Source organism: Pempheris klunzingeri, chromosome 15 (genome assembly GCF_042242105.1).
Source record: "Pempheris klunzingeri isolate RE-2024b chromosome 15, fPemKlu1.hap1, whole genome shotgun sequence".
Taxonomy (NCBI): Eukaryota; Metazoa; Chordata; class Actinopteri; order Acropomatiformes; family Pempheridae; genus Pempheris; species Pempheris klunzingeri.
The window spans coordinates 20,980,441-21,002,362 of record NC_092026.1 but is presented as its reverse complement, the minus strand read 5'-3'; the positions used below and the strand labels follow the sequence as shown (position 1 = coordinate 21,002,362).

Sequence of the window (21,922 nt, the reverse complement as noted above, 5' to 3'; positions counted from 1 at the left end):
CTTTACAGAAGTTTCCTGTGTGAATCACACTCCTCGCTGGCTCTAGTTTCAGAGCTGACGGGGAGCTGCGCACAGAAGCAGCCTCCTGGTGATTAGATTTCTGCTCTTAATTATTTCATCTCATTTATATCCCACAGTTCTTGGCCTCTTTCCAGCTGTTTGTGTTTGTGTGGGCAGATGTCAGGGTTTCATGTCACTGATCACATGAGCTTTTATCCATTATTTTACACTTTAGAGATACATATCTCCGCCTTTTAATGACTTTTTTTTTGTCAGGCACAAAGACACACACACACACACACACACACACACACACACACACACACACACACACACACACACACACACAGATATTCAAACACAACAGTCAAGGTAACATGTGTTAGGAAGAAAAATACCGGAAGTTGCCCGATTTTGCTTGTAAATTTGGTTAAATTTTCCCTCCTTTGAAAAAATGTGTCACTTCGCGAGTTAAACAAAAAAAATTAGGATTAAGAAATAAAAATTAAATGACTCGTCTAATCCACATTTGAGGGGCTGGTTGTGAGTGTTTCTATTTTATGTATATACTACTACTTTACAACAATTCAGAGGAAAGTACTTTACTTTTTACTCTGCTACATTTATTTTTGACAACTTTATTTACTTTATGAATACTCATGTAATGTAAAGATAGCATAAGATAGGGAAAGTGTTGGAAAATGTACATTAGTGCATTAATCACATCATTTGGCCAGTAGACGTGTATTTTATTTTGAAAACCGGAAATGTGTGTAGCCGGAAGCGTGTGCAGCTTGATGGTGGGTGAAGGAGCGGAGATGTGATTGTGAAACGGCGGCTGGCTGCTGCTCTCTCTGCTGTCCCTCTACAGGCGGAGGGCTTTTATTTATTTTTAACTTTTATCTCCTGTTGTTGAATCACCTGGACTCTACACGCAGCTTCTTCTTCCTCTTCTTCTTCTCCTCCTCCTGTTTCAAAAGAAAAATAAATCCGACCCAACTTGCCATGAGCATCCCACGGCTGGAGACCTAAACAATCGGGTCCTGAAGAGGGGAAGATGCCTCATGGACCGCTCCATCACCTCCAGTGCGCCACTTCAGGGCATCCCAAACGCCGAATAACAAAGAAATGCCGAGGTTTAGCGCCAAATGGATGGTTGCGGTGGTGCTGATTCTGGTGGTCGGCGGCGCTTTCTTCTTCTGCGAGTATCTCATCTACTTCCCGACCATCCTCAAGTGCGCCTGGCCGAAGATCAGCCATGCACGGGGCGGAGAGGGCATCGACGGCCGGCCGATGGACTCCACGGTCCGCGCTATGGTGCTGTCGGACACCCACCTCCTCGGAGCCGTAGGGGGACACTGGTTCGACAAGCTGAGGAGGTAATGACATTTTCCAGCTTTCTACGCAATCCACCACTATCCCTCTGCCTCTGTTCTCTGCAGGAGTGATTTGTAAACAAAAACATCCAATGACGCTTACTTGTTGTCTCCAAACGCGCAGAGAATGGCAGATGGAGAGGGCTTTCCAGACCGCTCTGTGGCTGCTCAGGCCCGAAATAGTGTTTATTCTCGGGGATATCTTCGACGAAGGCAAGTGGAGCTCGCAGAAGGTAACGCAGAGATCCCTTTTTCTCCCTCTTCTCTTGCTTTGTCTGCAAACCCACAGTGCTCATGAGGATGAGGATGATGATGGTGGTGGTGCTTGAGAGGGAACAGTATATGTGGATGCAGAGCAGAGGCATCATCATCATCACCATCACCATCATCATAATAATCTTGTACCATCCAGGCCCGAGAGGCTGCAGGTTTTAAGGAAAAACACCACCACCAACAACAAGAGCAGCAGCTGCAGCCTGCATCCTCTCAGCCCTCCAGGGTACATCCATCCTGCTTTAGGAAAGACAAAAGTCCCCCGGGAATTCTCTCACATCTATTACCGGATTGTCACAGGGGATCCATCAAGTCAGGGAGAAGAAAGAGGAAGTGTTGAGCAAGTGCAGCGCCAAAGAAAGCCTCATTAAAAAAAACGAGGAAGCAGAGCTTGCTGACTGTAAAATCTCCACTAATCTACTGTGTTCCCCCGTCAGCTTCCTCATTCATTTCCTCACTCGGCTGGCATCTCTTACATAATTTGTATTCTGAAGACTTTTTTGCAAAAGGAACGACTGAAATTGTTGAATCTGCAGAAAGAGATACCAGAGACTGACTGGATGGATCAATATATCGATTATTTCCTCTACTAATCGGCTTATTGTTTGGTTTGCATGGCAGAGAACAGTGAAAAACGCACTCATGAAGACATCTTGAAATAGCTGAAATAAGGCAGCAACTAACCGTTGTCAGTTATTTTCTCAATTTATCGATGTATCATGTGGTCCGCTCGTTATTATATAGTGAAAGATTTGCTCCCAGACCCCAAAGTAGACTTTGAAATCACTTGTTTGTCTGAAAAATTCAAAGATATTCTATTGAAAATACAGTAAAAATCAAATTATTTCTATTTGAAATGATATAAAACACCAATCAGCAGCAAAGAGTTTCAGACCTTGACGCATGACTTTAATGATTAATTGATTAGCAAAATCACAGAGAATCCAAAGCTTTGAATGTGCAGAAATAGAATTAATACTAAAAATACTGCAGCTAATCATTATTTTCCTTTTTGGTTAATTGTTTGATCTATAAGTATTCAAAAGTAGTGGCAAGTAAAGCCTTTTTTAATAAAACCCAGTCTTCAAATTGCCTGTTTTTGCGCGACCAACCATCCAAAACCCGAATTCAACATGAATTGTTTCAGCGCTAATTAAAAGTAGCATCAAGGAGCGGTTTACTGACACATCAGGATGAGGAGCATCACGTAAACACACAGCACTGGTGTAATTAAAGGTCTCCTGTGTGCTGCTTCGGCCCCCGCAGGTCCAAAATTGAATCTGGAGTCTGAATCAAAGCAGCCTGGCTCAGCCACCCATGGGGGGCTGCAGGGTGACCCTCAGAGATCCCATTAACTCTCACGAGCGTCCCTGGGGAGTTTATTCTCGCCCAAACCCTGTTCTGAAACCTGCCTCAGCTGTGTTTGTGCGGTTCTCTCTTGTGTTGCAGCACTGGGAGGACGATGTGCGCCGCTTCCACAGAATGTTCAGACACTCCACTGACACAGAACTGGTTGTGCTGGTTGGAAATCACGACATCGGATTCCATTATGAGTAAGGACAGGTTCTATTGCATTGTTTTTGTTTCTTTTATTGTTCAGCCTTTAGTCTTGGATACTATCCGGTCAGCGTCAGGTTACCTGTGATAAAGCTGTTGGATGGTGATAAAATAAGGACTTTGATTTCATCACTTGATGATGATTTTTTTGCTGCAGTATAATAATCTGACCCACTTACAGAAATACTCGACAACAGGCGTCTATTTGTGCTTCTCCTTAACTCGCAAAGTTATTGTAAAGGGAGACTGAAGACAGGTCAATAAGAGACTCATACCAGAATCAGCAAACAATGAGAGAGAAAAGGGTATTTTCCACATTGCAAAGCCTCTGAGAAAGTATTTAATCATGAGCCAAATACAGTTGTGAGGAGGTTTACGGAGGTTTACTGAGGGTTGGCCACAGTGAAACCAGCCAGAGGTACCTGCGAGGACACTGAGGTCATGTTTTTTGTTGTGTTTTTAGGGAAACAAAGACAAAAAAGACAAACAGCTATATGACAAAGAGCACCTGCACTGTGGTCTATTTACAGTCACTCCCACAAACATCTGCCTGCTGCTGTACATACTCACCAGAGCTCCAAATGTGTTTCAAATGTGTCTCCAAAATGTGTTTTCCTAGTCCCTAGGAAATGCATTGATGTCTAAAAACTACAATGCCAAGGTTTGTTAGAGTCTTTTATAAATGAAACTATGTACTAATGGCCCAGTTGGAGTGCCGGAAAGTACTGAGAGACAGACTGACTGAAAATATACTGTATATTAACACCACGCTTGTCCTTTAAAGACCTTTAAAGAGGAGTTTTATGTCTACAGTTACATAAAAACTTAACTTGAAAAGCTGATTTTGATAGTATTTGGTCTCTGCATTCTTAAATGTCTCATCTTATAAGCAAAAATTCATATAATAAGTATAAATAATGATTGTTTTGCAGGTCACAAGTAAGCCCTAAGTCCTGGTCAAGTCCAAAGTCCTGAATTTTATATTTCGAGTCCAGAACAAGTCGTGGCTCTGAGGAAACCGCTGATTCAGATGATCATTTAAGGAGATCAAATTTGAACTCCTGACTTAAAACCCTAATAAAGATTAAACCCTAACAATATTTCTTCATAGGATGTAGCCTCTTTGTAGTTAGTGTGCTGTTTAAAACAAAAAATAACATGAAAACTAAATAAAAACGAATTCAAGAATTAGTAGAACATCAAAATTAGGACACTTGGACAAAACAAATTAAATTTGAAGCAATAGATGATAAAAAATATATATTTTTTCACTTTTCTGTAGATAATATTTTTCTATTTTTCTGAAAAAGAAGTTGAGAACTTCACATAAACAAACCTGTAAGAAAACAATCATTAAAGAAGCACCTGTACAAGATAAAGCAGTCGAACACACACCGCTCTTGGGAAAAGCTCACATGTTTTTAAAAAGATTGTATCACAGAGACCTTTATTTAACTTAATGGTAGTTTCTGAACCTGTTTGTTTGTGCATTGCATTGTATTGCAGAGATGTTGCATGTGTAGCACTTTATTTGTTTGAAACTGTTGTTCTTAATGTCTCAGGGGGAGAAGCGGTGAAAGCAAACACAATATGACAAATAGGAATCATCCTGTAGTTTAGGGTTCGCTGCCTGTGACTCAGATTATGTAGACAGGCAGCGAGTCATGCGTGCTTTGACTGGACTCGTGCAGCAGGAAGTGAAACGGCACAGCTGTTATGTAACGCCGTGTGACAGTCAGACGTGACAGACTGAGCAGCAGGGATGTGGGGTGTGACGAGTGCGTTGTGTCTCCCTGCAGGATGGACTGGTTCAAGCTGCAGCGCTTTGAGAAGGTCTTCAACGCTTCCTCCACCAGGATCGTCACCAAGAACGGAGTCAAGTGAGTGACTGGAGGCCGCGACGCACGTGATCAGCTGTGACACAACTGCAGGAATTTGACTCAGCAGGCTGGAAGGTCACAGGTTTAATCCCCTGAGCCAAAAAAAAGTGCTTTTAAACTAGACAAGAGTCAAAAGTGTATTTTCAGAGCACATTTGAACATAAATACAGTGTCTACTTACACCTGGTAGTATAATTTAGTGGAGACAAAGTCAGAAAAAGAAGGATAATGTGCCAAGAGACCAGGACTCGAGTCGTGTTGTTAAAACGGGCTTGTTTTTGTACATTTTTAAAAAATTATTAATCCTCTATTTAAACAGGTGGTCTCATTGAGATTGAAAGAGAGATGAAGAGAGATCAGTTCAGTTCAGTTTTAGGAAAAGATCGTAGTTTAGTTTAAAACAAAAGTCAAATACAAATGTAAAAGTTAGGGTGCATTAAACACAAAGTCTGGTTTCTCCATCTTACACCAGGGTGGAAATAGCCACACTGGTTAGCATATGCCATAAAAATGTTCCTTTAGCTTAGATTTGAAAAGAGATGGAGGGAGCACATCTAATATCTAACAGTAACCGGCTCTAAATTTGTGGAGCAGCACCCGCAAAGGCTGTGTCACCTTTTCAGGTTGAGGCGTGACTGTGGGACGTACAGGAGAGATTTGTTGTCAGATCTAAGCTCAGCGCCAGCGAGTAAGCTCTGTGATATAAGATGGAGCCTGACTATTAAGAGCCTTGAAAGCAATCAGCAAGCTCTTAAATTGAATTTTAAAATAAACAGGGAGGCAATGAAGAGAGGCTAGAGGTGATGTTCTCACACTTTTTGCAAACAGTCAACATCATATTTTAGACCATCTGCAGGCAAGTTAATGAAGCCTGTGAGGCCTAAATGTGGGGAGCTGCAACCGCCCAGCCGTGACGCACTGAAGGCGTACATTACGTTTTCCATATGATGGGAAAACAGAAATGGCTTGAGTTTGGAAATGGTTCTTAACTGTTTGAAACTCCAATAACGACAGAGCTCAGAATCAAAAATAACACCCTCAGTTTGTCACTTGTGCCCGCCTCTGCAAACGGGGACAAACTGCATTCCTGTTTTCACACTGTGTGCTGATGAATGTACGGGATTTGACACCACTATGGATCAACATACAGCAAACACTGCAAAACTCTCCTCCTTATCCAGTCATTTTGGTTTCATTAGTGAATCCCGAAGGTCCTTAAAGTTGGTAGCTGAGTCCTTATTTCTCCGGAAACATTCATTTCATTTAGTTTCCAACACAAATGAACGAGTTTCAAAAGCAAAGTTAAATTTGTATCTATTCTGGTACCTTTTTCCTTTTTATTTCAATATCCAGGCATTCATTTCTTTATTTAAAAAAAAAGGTGATTTCTGTTTCTTTTATTATGGAACATACTGTATATTGAGAATGAATGATGTATTTTATCATATGCAGGGTCGACAATACTTAATACGTACAAAATACGTAATGTGCCTTTATTACATATATTTAAGCTATGACACAGAACCAAACATTAATTATAATACTGTATATTTATGATGAAAATGTTTAGTGAGACCTTAGTCTAAAAAAAGAAAATACATACAGATTAAGATACTCTATGAAGATTAGATTCCATTTAGACATCTGAAATGAAAACATATTATATTTCTGCAGCTCTTTAAGTGAATGAGACGTTTTTCTCTCCTTCTCCTCAGTTTTCTGCTGGTGAACAGCGTAGCCCTGCACGGCGACGGGTGTCCCATCTGCCAGTCGGTGGAGAAGGAGCTGATCAAACTCTCCAGAGACCTCAACTGTTCTCTTCAGGTGAGAGGAAGTTTCTGGAAGTCAGTGGCGCACTTTCACACCGTCGACACCTTGAGCGTGCTCTGCTGATGGCACCCGCAAAGGCCGCAAGTCAAAAAAGACACTTCTATCCAAAGCCCGGTCACTCCTGGAGCAGGTGTCCTGTAAAAGCACACTAAAAGTGGCAGCTGATTGCAAATAGTGCAGATCCTCTTGAAGCAGGAGGAGGAGAGAGATGGGAAATAAAAATGCAGGCTGATGTTCGAGGACGCATCAGGAGCTCGTGGACAAGGCAGCTGATGAATTGTTTATGCTGTCTTTTCTGCAGAACTCGCAGTCTGGCAGCGGAGTGATGGACAGCTGTGAGGGCTCGCAGCTCTATCCTCCCACGCCCCCCATCATGCTACAGGTAAACTGCAAGCGTACTCTGCATGTGCTCTCTTTTCTGTCTGAAAACCTCAAGCCTGCGCGCTGTACTCACAAGCTCACATTTACATTGAAAGATTATTGGACAGTGTCCTTAACGGCCTTCAAGTGACTCTTTCTAACGCAACTATGCTGTAATAGATTGTAAGTAAAAAGGTCAAACAGTAGGTGGTTCTTATTTCTCAGATGTGAGTGTTTGCAGCAGCCCTTTCTTCCACCAGCCTGGCATCGTCAGACCAATTCACAAATGTGAATTAGTCTGGGACCTCTCAGTTCAGTTCATTTTCAATTTGTTCAATTTCCAAGGAGCATTTGGACATAATTGGATGGACCTATAACCAATCAGAGCAACGGAACGTGACCAAAACATAACGAGCAAGTCCTGATAACCAGGTCCTGTTGGAAGTGCAGCAAACACGCCTGTCTCATCAACACACGCTTTCAGTGCAGCTGTTCTTGATCGAGAGAAAATGTATCGTTCAGTTCATTTAACACTGACATGACAGCAGATTCAACAAAATGTTACACATCAGCGACAGACATCTTGGTTGTTTACAAAAGTGCCTCAACTACATACAGTACTTCTGTACATTATACTTCTGTATATTAGATAAATGGTCATGAACACACGGGGAACCAGATGCATCGTCCAGAGCGAATAAAACATGAGTTTGCATGTTCGTCTGGTTCCCAGGCTACTACTCCACATCACTGTCAATCAGATCTCTTTGAGCTTTTTACCAAACCCTCACTCTGATCATTTGGCTGATTTTCAACAATAAGCACACATCAGGAGCAGTTCTGCCTCCTGCTCAGGCTCACTTTCATGTGTGGACAAGAGAGACCTCGGAGTGAACCAACAACCCTACAAATGTTACCAGCACACTCTGACAAATGAGCCACAGAAAGCCCTAAAATCACCTAACAGTCATCAAGAGTTAAGAGTTCAATCTAAGAAAGAAATAGGCAGCAGTTTTGTTTGTGGCAGCCCTCTCAATGCTGTGCATCCAAATACTGTTGACACCCACAGAACTTTATGGAACATTTTAGTGAAGATGCAGAAGTTTTCTAAAGATGAAAAAAGTGTATAAAAGTGCATATTACATAAAACAGAGAAAAGCAGCAAATCCTCACTTTTGAGAAGCTTGAACCAGCAAACATTTGATATTTCTCTTTGATGAGCAATAACCCAGCTATTAAATTAACCACTAATGATTAGTTTGTGTGTAAAAGTGTAAATCCAGTTTTGTGTATTTGTTTCAGTAGTTTCTCAGCTGCTTATTTGTTGTTGTTGCACAACATTTGGACTAAACTCTCTCAGCTGCTCACAAACTTCTTTGTTTTTATGTGAGCCATCAAAACATGATTTCAAAATAAAAGTCTGCAGAGTTGACGCTGATGTTTTCCTGTTCTCCAGCACTATCCTCTGTACAGGGTGAGCGATGCAGGCTGCACAGGGCTGGACGCTGCGCCGCCTGAAGAGCGACACCTGCTGTTCAGAGAAAAGTATGACGTGTTGTCGAAGGAGGCCTCACAGAGGGTGAGCGCTCTGCAGTCTAATCACACCGCCTCTGCTCTTCTGTTTTTTTAAATCTTATTTTCAAAGCACAGATCTTCTCTGAAGCGGTCTCATCCAATTACAATACAAGAGCCTGCTGTGAGAAATAGTCCCCAAACAGCAGATCATGATGATGATGATGATGATGATGATGAAACTGGTGATGTAAGCTAGCAGCAACCAGTCTCTGAGGTAGATGTGGGCTTTCTCTCCTCAGCTGCTGCAGTGGTTTAAGCCCCGCCTCATCCTGAGCGGACACACCCACAGCGGATGTGAGGTTCTCCATGACAACAAGTACCCAGAAATCAGCGTGCCGTCCTTCAGCTGGAGGAACAGAAACAACCCGAGCTTCATCCTGGTGAGTAAAAACAGCAGCCACCAGACTTCTGCTCCGACACGGGTCATTAAGAGATGATGTGAACACATGATGGATGAACAACAGCACTTTTATAGTCTCAGATGGTGAAGATGGTGTCATAAAAACAACTTATCAAACAACAATGTGAGAGGAGGTGTTCTCACAGTGATGAACAATATTACCCAATTCTGTCTTTAAATTGAGTTTCAGCTCAGTGTTTAGCTGCCCAGCCCTCAACTTTCACTGTACGGCCTAAAAACCAACTTTACACTGAGCAGGTCGACTAGCTGGTGAGAACAGTGCAGCATTTAGCAGCTAAAGAGCCTGATATTTCCCCTCAGGAGCTGGTTGAGCCCAATAAACAGCTAAAAAGTCTTTATCTCATCCCCAAATAGTTATTCAAAACAATGTGTCATTCATTCTAATCATAAAACAAACAAAGTTCAGTCTTCACCTCAAAAAGAAACAGAAGGAACAGTCTCACCGTGACCTTATTAGCCGATCTGGAGCTTTCAAGCTTTTCTTATTACACAGCTTTGTTGAATACTCGACTCTGATTGGTTATTTCTGTACGACAGACTGTTGCTATGGGGGCTGTTCTGATAGCAGAGTCAATGAAATCATTTTTAAATCAATAAAATCATTTTAAATTAAATATTATAAGTCAAATTACTGATTTCTTGAGCACAAAGCTGTGACCTGCATCACCCTGTCAGTGTTCGTTTAGTAATCATGGCCGCTTCGCTGTACATTATCCCTCACGTGATCACATGATCATCAGCAGCAGATTCCCAGTTGTCACTGACTTTAGGATGTTCAGTTTTCCGAGCACTTTATGGAGTTCTTGTCCTTATTGCAGTATGAATATCTACCATAAATGTCACTGAAAGGTCCGTGTACAACTCCCACATTTTTCTTTATTATTCTGAATTTCCAAATAGCTCTCCGAGGTCCTGTTGTTGTGGGGTGTATCTTTGAATAGTCAAATTTAGAATAAAAAACAAAGGAACTACATTTTTTGGAGGCCCCCTGGTGGCTGAGGAGCACCAAGCAGCCACCTCTGCCCACATTAACACCGATTATCACCCCTAAGCCACTTACTCTCCTCCCCCTCCCAGGCGTCGGTGTCACCCGGCAGCCACGCTCTGTCCAAGTGTTTCCTGCCGGAGGAGAGCACGGTGATCGGCGTCTACTGCTCGGCGGGCGCCTGCATGCTGCTGCTGTTCGTGGCTCACTGTCTGTGGATGAAAGGCCTGCTGCAGTGCCTCAGCCTCTGCCTGCTGGGGAAGCACAAGTCTCTGTGAACTACATTACCCAGAGTGCACTGCGTCCTGGGACAGAGCCATGAAGTTTGTGTTGGTAAATACTTGGTGGCACTGTGAAGGACCTGAACATGTATTTTAAATGTCTTTAAGAGACTCAAAGTTTATCCCTATTGATGATGAAGAAGATGATGATGATGATGATGTGGTTATAGCCTGTGATCACAAAGATTCAGATTGTTGTTACCGACCATCACTGCTGTTAGTCGTACCTTCCTTTGGAGGCATGAGGAGGTTTTTAATCACAGAAAAGTAACCGTCTTTTAAAGTTGTCCTCCTGTGATCGGCTGGATTATTAGACAGTGCACACGTGGCATTAAATAAGACAAATCATCAAGAGCATCATGTAAATACCACGTTCTGATTTCAGGTGGTCGTTTATGTCTCCTCACTCAGATGTTAACTGTGATCTGATGTAAACACACTGATCGTCTCACACTCTTTGTTTCCATTGTCGATGATCCATGCAGGTTCCTCTCGTTGTTTTTATGATGCATATCTGAATATATTTATTGCTGACTTTCTGTGCCAAATGTTTGTGAGGGTTTTTGCCAAATTGTTAAAGCGTTTCTGAAGAACTGTACATAATAAACCAGAGTCTTAAGGCCTGTTTGAGAGCGTCGTGGTGTGAACTGAAGGCTGATGTGCACCACGAGTCCTTATAATGGATCACCTGAAGACGTGTCACTCTATGGATGAAATACTAAGTATTATGGGAGGATAAAAGTTTGCACCTGACTTTTCAAAAGCTGGAAGTTGGCAGCAGAGATGGACATGCACAACTTCACGGTATTTGTAAGACATCAATGTGCGGAATGCAAAATCATGTCAAATAAATAAAAGTAGTTGAAGAACAATCATATTATCTTCTTTATACTGAGATACAGTCTTTATCTTACAGCTTAAAAATCCGTCTTCTGATTATCTTTCTCAATTTACATTTACTGTACGGTTAGACATACACAAATTATACTGTGATATACATATATATGTGTGTATATATATATATATACATATATATATGTGTCTGTGGTGCTCAATGTGATGTGTGTGTAATATGCAAATCAATAAGCAGCAAAATTAGATTATCAAATTTTTGCATCGATATGATTAATTACCATGATTTGCAAGCTATCTAAATAATCAGATTATTCAAGAATCAGGCTCCAACTAATAATTGTTTAAGTTTTCAATCAAGTTTTTAGAGTAAATGATGATTATCTATAAGGTGATGTCTTCAAATCGCTTGTTTTCTTTGACCAGCGGTCCAAAATCAAACAATATTTCATTGTATGATGTAAAAACAGAAACCGAACATTTCCATAAAGCATTTTTGCTCAATGACTGACATAAAATATTCCCTAATTATTATAATCTACAATCTACAATATAATGATACACAGTGTAGTTATTTAAATTTACATATATTGTGACAGGAGATTTTTATCCATATTGTCTTCTCTTAATCCTCTTTGGGACCTTGAGGGGTTTAATCTGGAAAATCAGTTAAAGATATTAACCTGGATTCATGTCATCAGTGCACTCCATGAGCATTGAAATGTCACTGTATTGGTATTTTTCAAATATAATCCTTATTTTTTTTTTTTAATATCAGACCATATTTAGTCCAAAAGGCTCTGAACACCCACAGTGGGCCTCCACAGGTGATTTCAGTTGTTTTACTTGATTAAAACTCTTTGCGTGACATCTCCCGGACTCTCCTGTTAGCTTGACTGCTCTGAAATTACACTTTTATCATATTATGTGTGAGGAGTCCTGGGAGCGTCAGTAATCCCAGCCCCTTTAACCTGAGCAAAGGTTTGCTCAGATAGAAACTGAGAACACCTGTGAGGGTGTGAGGTCCCTTTAAGTCAGAATAGCCATATTATATATCAGGATATACGAGGATCTGTCCTAGCAGGCCTTTTTCACAGAAGACACACGTCACTGTGGGAACAGCACAGGTGTATTTAATAAAATGAATGATGGCTGAATTCCATTTAGCTGCATGTCTTACTGGGACACTGGAACAGACCAGAGCCATCTTTAATGTTATTAGTGCTGTCACACACACAATGTCTGCTGTGAAAAAGGACCATATTTTTACCAAACCAGCTCTGCTAAAACCCAGTGAAGGCCTACTCACCCTCATCGCTCTACTGTATGTGCAACCCCTCATAGGAACTCCACCAAAAAAACAAAGAATACATAAATAAAAATCGTATAAAACATCCTCAGCGGCAACAAATCTGGACACAACTGGACACCAAGATGGAAATAAAGCAAAGTCCTCTAATGTGCCTCTTTATTTAAAGAAAATAAAAATGTCATTTAATCATCCTCCCAGGCCAAACAAGGTTTTTGCACCTCCAGTCAGTTCACTCTCTTTTGGGGATAGACGTGTACTGTAGCAGAAGAAAAGGCTGATGCTGTTTGTACAAGGAGAAGAGCTTGTCTTGTTGGGTGCTGCTCACACATTCATAGTGCCTGTGCCATTGGGTATGGCTCCAAAGGACCAAAGAATTACTAATATTGCACACTCTCATTTATTCATCTCCATTCTAAACATGCTTTCCTATGTGTGTATGTATACATATTTACCGTATACATACATAGGTATGTACACCTAGGCACACACATAATTAAACATGTATAATTGTACATATATATTTATATAGACCTATAAATTTACATGTACATACATTTATAAAATTTTACACACAACGCACACTCGCCCTCACACACACGCGCACACACACACACACACAATGCGTCTGTGAGTCTATGTTTGTTTTATGTACACATGCGCACAGGCACGCACATCAGTACAGATCTCAGACACACTTCATATCGAAAAAACGTTGGTTCCTATTAAAACAACACCAGGTTGCAATTTGGACACTTTCAATGGATTTCCAATGTTTGTTTAAAGCTGTGAAATTCAAAAAAATAATAATAATAAAAGGAGGAAAAATAAAACCAACAAAAGAAAAAAAAGGCATGGCGCTGCAACATCTGGTCTTCACTGCAGGTAAGTGGTTAATTTGCATAATGTATACAGGTTTTTAGGATTTTTTCCCTATTTTTTATTTTTTACTAAACAGCATTTCCTTTTTTTTTATAAACCAGAAAAAACTAAACTCTACAGAGAAAGTCCCCTACCCGCAGTCTTCCGCTGCTGATAGAGATTGACATCAAGCTGTACAGCGCAGTCGAAAACATACTTACATCTGAGCTCATTTACAGGTACAGCCATAATCAAGGCACAAAGATCTACAAGTAGATTTGTTTTTCTTTCAATTAAGTTGTACAAAATAATATTACATTTTACAGTCTGTACAGGATAATTCAACCTTGCACAGTGTACAAGTTAACAAAAAAAAAAAAAAAAAGAGAACAATACATTTTTCTCTCCCGTCCCCTCCCCCCCACCCTCCCCTCCCATCAGTATCTCTAAGCTAAAAGGATGGTTTGTGTGGAAAAAGGAGGCAGGTCCGAGTCCGTGGAGGCAGCAGGGCTAAGGTGCAGAGAGCTCAGTCCCTTTTCCTTCATTGAAATCCTTCTTCGCGTCGTCGTATTTCCTGCCCCCTCCCACTTCAATCTCTCGCTCCACATGTCTCTCGGCTGCTCGGCGCACCCTGCAGCTCAGCAAGCTAACATCGTGACAGGGTAATAAATATTGTGATGCTACATTGTGTGTATGCTTCCTCTGGAGAAAAATCAACAACAACAACAACAACAAAAAAAAAAAAAGTTATTAAGGAACCTGATGCAAAGTGCATTTATCTCTTCATCCACTCGGTTCCCCTCCGTCCACTCCTGTCCCTCTCCGGTGTCGTCGCCGTCCAGTCGTCCTCCACGCGGAGAGAGGTAGCAGGTTGGAGGGGGTGATGGGGCAAAAAAAAAAAAAAAAATAGGGGTTTGCAGGGGCAAAGGTCATGGTGGTGATGCCAGCTTTAACCGGCAGGTGACACACAAACATAAACACACGTACATGCATTCGCTCACATGGCATTCCTCCTCTCCATTACACACACACACACACACACACACACACACACACACACACACACACACACACACACACTGCCTCTACACTGAGGTCCTGTAGGTGTGTGTTATGTATCCACACCCACCAGTCCAGGTCCAATGACAAAGCCAAAAAACAGAAGGACACAAAGGGGCAAAAAAAAAAAGAAAAAAAGGAGGTAGCCCAAGGCTTAGTGGAATGAAAAAAATCAAGGCATTCAAAAGGAAGGATTAAAATAAAAAGAGGAGAAAAAAATAAGCGGCACGCAACAACTTTGTTCCCCAACCTTCCTTTCACGTCAGTGAAATGGGGATGAATCGGTCTCAGAGAAGAAAAAAAAAGAAGTACAAAAAGCTAAGAAGTTAAGAAGAGGAAGAGGATTTGACACACTTCAGTAGTACTTCATAGTCCTCGACAGGAGGGGTGGTCAGGGGTTGTTGAGGGTTTCTTTGGGGGGAGGAGGGGGGGAAGGGGTAAGGGGCGAGGAGGATGAGCGGGAGGAGCAGGAGAAGGAGGAGGGAGGGTTCGTCAAGGATGCAGAATGGTGGAGAAAAACACAGAAGGCTGACGGAGGCGGTCTCCCATCACAAGAGTTCGTACTGCCGCAGGTGCATTCTCTGGATGATGTCCCGGCAGTCGTTGAACACCCGCCGGATGTTCTCTGTGTCCACGGCGCAGGTGAAGTGGGGGTAGCAGTAGTGTCTGCCGTCGCCACTCGCAGTGCTGATCCGCTGAAGGGAGCAGACCAGACAGACGCTAGTGAGATTTGTTCAAGCTCCTCTTTTGACTCTCTGAAATCTTTTTACTCTGAATTCCTTCAGTTTCCACATTTGCTGGTGTGTCCCGTCCCTGACCTTTGACCTTCGCCAGTCGAACAATGTCACTTCCTTTTACGTATCACATTTGAACATATCATCAAATTAGACCTCTTCCTACCCCTGTGACTTCAACGCTGAGCCGTCTAAACTGTGCTTTTCATACCAAAAGTCACAAAATGTCTGTCAACACTGTAGCTTAATATGAAAAAACTTAAATCTTAATTCTCCTTCATACTCAGGATATACTCAGTTTTTTTTATGTGTGATTGTCTAAGCTGGGAGCCTCTGACCGTCTCTGTGAAGCTGACCTGCGGTGGACTAAAGTATATACGACATGACTGGTACGTGGCAGCATTAATGACGTTTGGAGGTGCTTTTGTTTCAGTACAGATGACATTCTTCAGTATTCAAACGCACACACGCACGCAGACACACGTAAAAATAAATTCAAGTCCAAAACTGCCCCTATTAGACTCTGAGGTAACTAAATTTACCAGTCCTTCAAGGACCATTGTGTAGGATTTAGTGGCATCTAGCGGTGAGGATGCAGATTCCAACTGAACTCCCCTCACCTCATCACTCCCTTTCCAAGCAAGTAGGAGAACCTACTGAGGCCAAAGGATTCGCGCTTCCTGTGCTAAATAATAAATATGACGTTCCATTTGTCACAACACAACATAGTGTTCCTCTTCTTTCTCCTTCTTAGCCTTTCAACTGATGGATTCGTGCCACCAAATTCAAGCTGCCACTTCAACGAAAAATGCCCAAAACATCTCTCATCCCTCTTTTTGTCCGTTCTGGGCTACTGTAGAAACATGGCGATGCAACATGGCGGACTCTGTGAAAGAGGATGTGCTGCCTATGTAGATATAAATGGCTCATTCTAAGCTATTGAGAACAAAGCTATGGATATAATATTCTATCTTTGCTAATAGAGTCTCCTAAATCCTGAACTTTTAATACGGGTTATGAGACTGCAAAGGAGGCTAACACGTTTCTGACATTGGCATCTCCTGTGCCAAACAAATTAGGCTTGTATTAGACAGAATTAAACCAATGTTGGTTATCATTAAGCTAGATATCTGGTGTCCTCACTACCACTAAACTACTAAAGTACTATTGCTTCTACTAATTAAGTAATAATCGGAATAATAAAATGTTATATGAGCGTCTATTCAGGTTTATTCTTGACCTTGTAAAATCTCCCAAACAACTTTATCTGCTGAGGAAGAGCATGAAAAACCTCCAGGGAAAGCTAGTAGGTGAACACTGAGTTAAGATAAGATAATATAATATAATAACAGAGGCATGGTGGACATCAACATGACTGGTTGCTAAGAAGTTCAGCAAGCCGGCAACTTGTCCTCACAAGAAGGTAACAATCAGCCGAAGTGTTTTATCAACTTCAAAGCAACACAAAATGCACAGCTGGTATTTGTACTTGGCATGAATATACTGAGTTAAGGATTAACAGGGCATAGCTACTCATGGCGGGACATTGATTAACTTCAGCTCGCTTCAAACAGTCCAGACATGCAGCGATATACTCACAAGAAACTCGTCTCGGATGAAGAACTTAGCTCTCGTCACTCTGGGGTCTTCACCAGGTTCAGGAGTTGCTGAAAGAGCAGCAGATTCACAGTCAACACCGAATGACATAAAGAGGGACCCTAATGGTGCTTCAGGTAATTCAGCGAGGCACAAACCTTCATTTGGTATGGTGTAGCGAGCATATTCGGGGAAGTAGTCTTCAATTTTGGATTTTCCAGCTAATACTTTCTCAGCTAGCATGTCCTGCTTGTTCAGGAATAATATGACCGATATAGTGCGTAACCATCTGAAAAACAAACCATTACAGAGACGGTATTAGCAACACTTCAGTCCAACAAAATTTTTCCAAAGTCTCAATACATGAGAAGGGAGACGACAGGGTTTGTAGTTACAACTCCTGTATTATATTACACAGAATATTTAGATATAGTTCATGAACATTTTTGGTCTTTTTGGATGTAAAACAATTAAACCCCCTTTTTTTTATTTGTTCAAAGAAAGTAAAGAAATGGACCTACTGGCCCCTTGAACTTGGATCAGATCAGTTTCAATGACATGGGGGTGTTTTTAGCGGCGACCAGCAGCTCTACAGCTCACTCTATGGGTCAGTTTGTTGCTTTATCCACAAAGATTTCTCCACCCTTTGGCAGCCACAGCTTTCACGCAGAGAAGCTAAAATTGCCATGAAGGTCCAGTGTGCGTATGTAGACGCAGCTATTGCAAATTTGCGCTTGTTTTAATTGTCAGGGAAATATCTTTCTTTTTTGGGCGGTGTTTCTACGCCATCTTAAGTGATCTTGACAGTCAGGAGATGACAGGAAATTAGGAGAGTGGGAGATCGGTACAGCGACGCCCTATTGTCATCTTGACCTGTTCGGTAGGATTAAACTGGTGTATTTAAAAGGGAAACTGTGGTATTATTTTCACTTTCTGGCTGACCGAAATGTTATGCATTTTGCTTTAAAAGCTGCAGGGATTCCCAAAGGACTACTTTCTTTATTTAATTATGGTTGGACTCAAAGTGTTTTGGAGAGCCGTCTTGTCCCCATCAACTCCTTTTTGCCAGAGTGTGAGTTTCCCAAATCTCTGTACTGGAGGGAGTGAGTTAAATGTTAGAACAGGCAGTGATTAAAAAGTACAGAAGACATCTGGGTTGACAAATACCAGAATTTCCCTTTATGTGGAGTATCAGAGATTACATGTGTAGGTTCAGCTGATTTAGCTTCATAAACCACCATTCAAACCATCATTCTTGGACTAGGACAGCAGAGAAAGCCCTCCTGGCCCTGACATCTGGCTCCTGATTAAAGGAATTAACCTCTCGGCTCTTATTCATTCATGTTTTTGACTCACCTGTTGTTCCAAATACTGCGGAAGAGGTCCAGGGCTTCCCGTAGCCTGTTGGTGTTATTGTCTTCCCTTATTACCATGTTGTAGCTGCTGCTGGCCACCACGAAGATGATAGCAGTGACGTCTATAAGGAAAAGAGAGGCGCCACATCAGGAAAGCTCACACGTGTGTATGGGAATAAGGTAAAACACAAGGTGACGTGGTGCTGAAGCTGGCAGAGAAATACTTTAAGACAGACAAGATGTGATAGGAGGAGAATGTGTTGCTGGTCGAGGACGTGGCTATTTGATGAAAAACAAGAACAAAAAGGCTGAAAGTCTTACCGTTAAAGCACTGGATCCATTTTCTCCTTTCATCTCTCTGGCCCCCAACATCAAACATGCTATGGAGGAGACAAAATACTGGGTCAGACTCAGACACAACAACACACCCGCTGCTGCCCTCTTTAATCAAAGAGTTCATATCTCTAGTGGGACGTCAGGCACATGTTGTGCTGCAGTTGGCTGGCATGAGAACATTTACACACAAGTTTTAGTGAAACGTTTATTTATATAAAAGATTTTCTTTTGGATCATCTTGAAAGGTTTTTCACCTTGAGCTAGATCTGCTCCTGATCTCAGGCCTGGTTCACAAACTGAGTCCTAGATCTGAATGTCTGAATACATGTATGGATAATCAATTGATGAATAATTACTATGAAGAACGGCATTATCTGCACATACGCAGTAGCCTACGTGACCCTGGCCGGATGTTTGGAAGTCATCAAAGCTGAATAATGAAAAATGCACACCCAAAGGGAAGTCATGTCCCTGAGCTTTTATATCAATCATTCAGGATGATATAATTTAATACAAAGGCCCGTTTCAGATGGTAGAATAAGTCTGTTGTGTCTGCGACTGTGGAAATGGGTCATCTCATCTGACATCATCAAAGCAGTTACGAAACATTTACTCTAACTTTCATTGGCTGCTCTTATAAGTGCGACCAATGGTCAATAACTATAGACTGGCTCAGAAATCACACCCACCGACCGCAGAGGATTCATTCTACGTTTTAGACACTTAGATATCGTTCTTTTCCACGTCAGCTTCCAGCTGCCAAACTGGTTGAGGTTCAGTGTTTTGTTCAAGGATACACAAACTTATGATATCTCAGGCTCGTGGCACAAAGCCGCGGTAAATATGTGGCAATAACGGCAAAGAGGGAATTCTCAACTGGGATTTTTTGGGGGGGGACAGCGTCTAACAAAAACAAAAAAAACTCAGTTGCGTTTGGCGGCTTATTATTTACACCGGGGGAACTGTATCAGGAGTGGGAGAGTTCAGAAAAGCTGCTTCATGTGAATGAACATGAGCACGACAGAGGATGTCTATGAACATATTTCTTTTATAGTGTCCATGGATTTGAAGGGGATTTATTTACTTGTTTTTTCTTTACAGGTGATTTTGTTAGGTGTTTTTTGCCTTTATTTGATAGAGGCAGTGAAAGGCAGACAAGAAATGGAGGGAGAGAGTACGAAATGCAAAAAAAAAAAAAAAAAAAAGGCGATGGTTGCTGTTGACCATGTGGTCATGTGGCATGCGCTGCAACCACTTGTCTACTCCAGGGTGTATTTACCAATTACAAATTTGTATAGGCTTTTGACATGGGTAAACATACATAAGTTGCGAACAAGCTACTTTGTTAACGAAAAGGTCCCAAAAGAAAATTCAAGAGTGATTTGCTTTACTTTCTGAGAATTATCAGCATAGATGAGGCCTGTCTTTGATAATGTTGAAACTCCATAAAGAATCAGTCAACAGATACAGAAGCACATTGAAAACATATCTTCATGTACGTATGTATATCATGTATATCATGTGTATGTACGTCCGAGTGAAAGCTGAGAAATACTCACTGAAAGTTCACTTTGTCTACTTGGAACCTCGTCTCGAAAATCCCTGAAGTTAACACTCGGCAGCGTAGCAGGTCCTGTGAAACATGGAAATTATATCATATTGAATTCAGTAAAATTCATGACAAGCAAGCTTTTGGAGGTGACTTAAAAACCATGAAGTGTGCATGTTAATCGGAGGACTGACCTGGTCCGTTGGTGTGTAGTCGCTCTGTCTTACAGAGTCAATTCTGTCCAAGAAACTGCAAAGACAGAAACAGAACACGTTAGGATTTTGCACCAAGGTCTGTCCATTTCTACAGGCCGCAGGAACATGAAAGTTAATTAAATTTGTCTACATAAAACAATTCAATGAGATTAGGCTCCTTAAATACTGATCCGTATGATGGCTGATGTACTGAATCCACAACAGTAAGAACCAAATCCAAACGGGGAACCAGTACTCATCTCACAGAGAAACCCAAGGCCGCTTTCATACTATACTATTCCAAACACAATCTTATCGATCAATAACAATCTTCCAATCTGATCACATTAGATCTTCTGATCACAACTATTATACCATTCATTAAATCTCTCTTATGCTGCGTTAATTGGAGCAGTTATTTAGACATTAGGAGCAACACTGGATGCTGCAAAAGGCGGCCGCCAATGTCTGACTCCCTGTCGAGGCTCGGCAGGCCGGTGTTAAGGCAGCTGATTGCCACAAGAGGGCAGGGCTGCTCAGTCTGGGCTATTTTGGTCTGTCTCTAGCCAGAGTGATTACATAAGGCGGTTATTGTGGAGGTTAGACAGCTTGATGGTGCCTTCTCCTCACTACTGAGAGAGCATGTGCAGCAGTAGCAGCAGCAGCGACAGCAGCTGGGCCTCTCTGCAGCACAGCAGGCTCAGGATGCCGAGGCTGGCTCAGGACACCGAGGCTGGGGACACTCGGTCACACAGGCCTCTGGATGATCTGGATCACACTGTTAAAAGACTCCAACGATGCTGGCCAAAATGTATATAGACTTAAAAAGGGTTCATTATTAAACCGCTATGGAAAAACAGTTCACCGGTATTTACAGAGACCAGGCACATCACGATACATAATACAAAGGCTTACATATAGACTGTAGATGATGAACATACTGTATGATCCAAAATATCCACATTTGGCTTTCTGTTACCTGAACTGACTTCCTACGGGGGCAACAGAGTTTGAAATTAACCAGGGCCTGATGCAAGAGTGCCCCCAAAAATATTGGTGGTGCAAATGAAAGAGAAGTGTGTCAATCTTAAAAAGCTAAAAAGCTAAATACCCTTAAAAGTCACAGAAAGGGGACTTAAACCTCTCTCACTCTCTAATTCAAAAAAAGGTAGTTCACCTGAGCTGAAAAGATTTGTTGACAAAATCAAAACTAAATTGATGACTACATTGACAATCCTTGAATCCTTTCAGTTATACCAAAACAATTGTTCTTGCATCTCAAATGTGAGAACTCACTGCTCCTTTTCTTCTCGTCCCGTCTTAAATGAGAGAAAATTATTATCTTTGGGTTCTGCGCTGTTGGTTGACCAAATCAAGCAATGTCAGTGTGTCACTTCGGCCTTTAGGTAACTGAGATGGACATTTTAGCCATTTTGTGATGTTATATAAAACAAAGCAATGAATGAATCAACCAATCAATCAGGAAAACCATCAACAGATTAACTAATTACGACAAAAACATATCAAAAATACAAACAA

General features: G+C 41.6%; 2 protein-coding genes across 4 annotated transcripts in view; one reads left to right on the top strand and one right to left on the bottom strand.

Annotated features, from left to right (window-relative positions):
• Window positions 1–1,005: 1,005 nt before the first annotated feature.
• Window positions 1,006–11,399, top strand: mppe1 (metallophosphoesterase 1). Its single transcript, XM_070845336.1, has 9 exons — window positions 1,006–1,379; window positions 1,501–1,609; window positions 3,099–3,202; window positions 5,006–5,086; window positions 6,802–6,910; window positions 7,218–7,298; window positions 8,733–8,855; window positions 9,091–9,231; window positions 10,350–11,399. Exons 1-9 carry the CDS (start codon window positions 1,129–1,131, stop codon window positions 10,533–10,535), a joined length of 1,185 nt encoding a protein of 394 aa, XP_070701437.1. The 5' UTR covers window positions 1,006–1,128; the 3' UTR covers window positions 10,536–11,399.
• A 2,600-nt stretch (window positions 11,400–13,999) lies between these two features.
• Window positions 14,000–21,922, bottom strand: part of LOC139214873 (guanine nucleotide-binding protein G(olf) subunit alpha) — a 43,417-nt gene continuing 35,494 nt past the window's right edge. For 2 of the 3 annotated variants that reach the window (XM_070845813.1, XM_070845815.1), the window contains exons 6-12: window positions 20,384–20,438; window positions 20,200–20,273; window positions 18,626–18,684; window positions 18,306–18,426; window positions 17,108–17,238; window positions 16,953–17,020; window positions 14,000–15,314 (exon numbers count right to left, since the gene is read on the bottom strand). In XM_070845813.1, the coding sequence (XP_070701914.1) occupies window positions 15,168–15,314; window positions 16,953–17,020; window positions 17,108–17,238; window positions 18,306–18,426; window positions 18,626–18,684; window positions 20,200–20,273; window positions 20,384–20,438 (655 nt within the window). In that variant the 3' untranslated portion in view covers window positions 14,000–15,167. Of the gene's footprint in view, window positions 15,315–16,952; window positions 17,239–18,305; window positions 18,427–18,625; window positions 18,685–20,199; window positions 20,274–20,383; window positions 20,439–21,922 lie in introns of all 3 variants that reach the window. The other variant, XM_070845814.1, reaches the window with a different exon arrangement.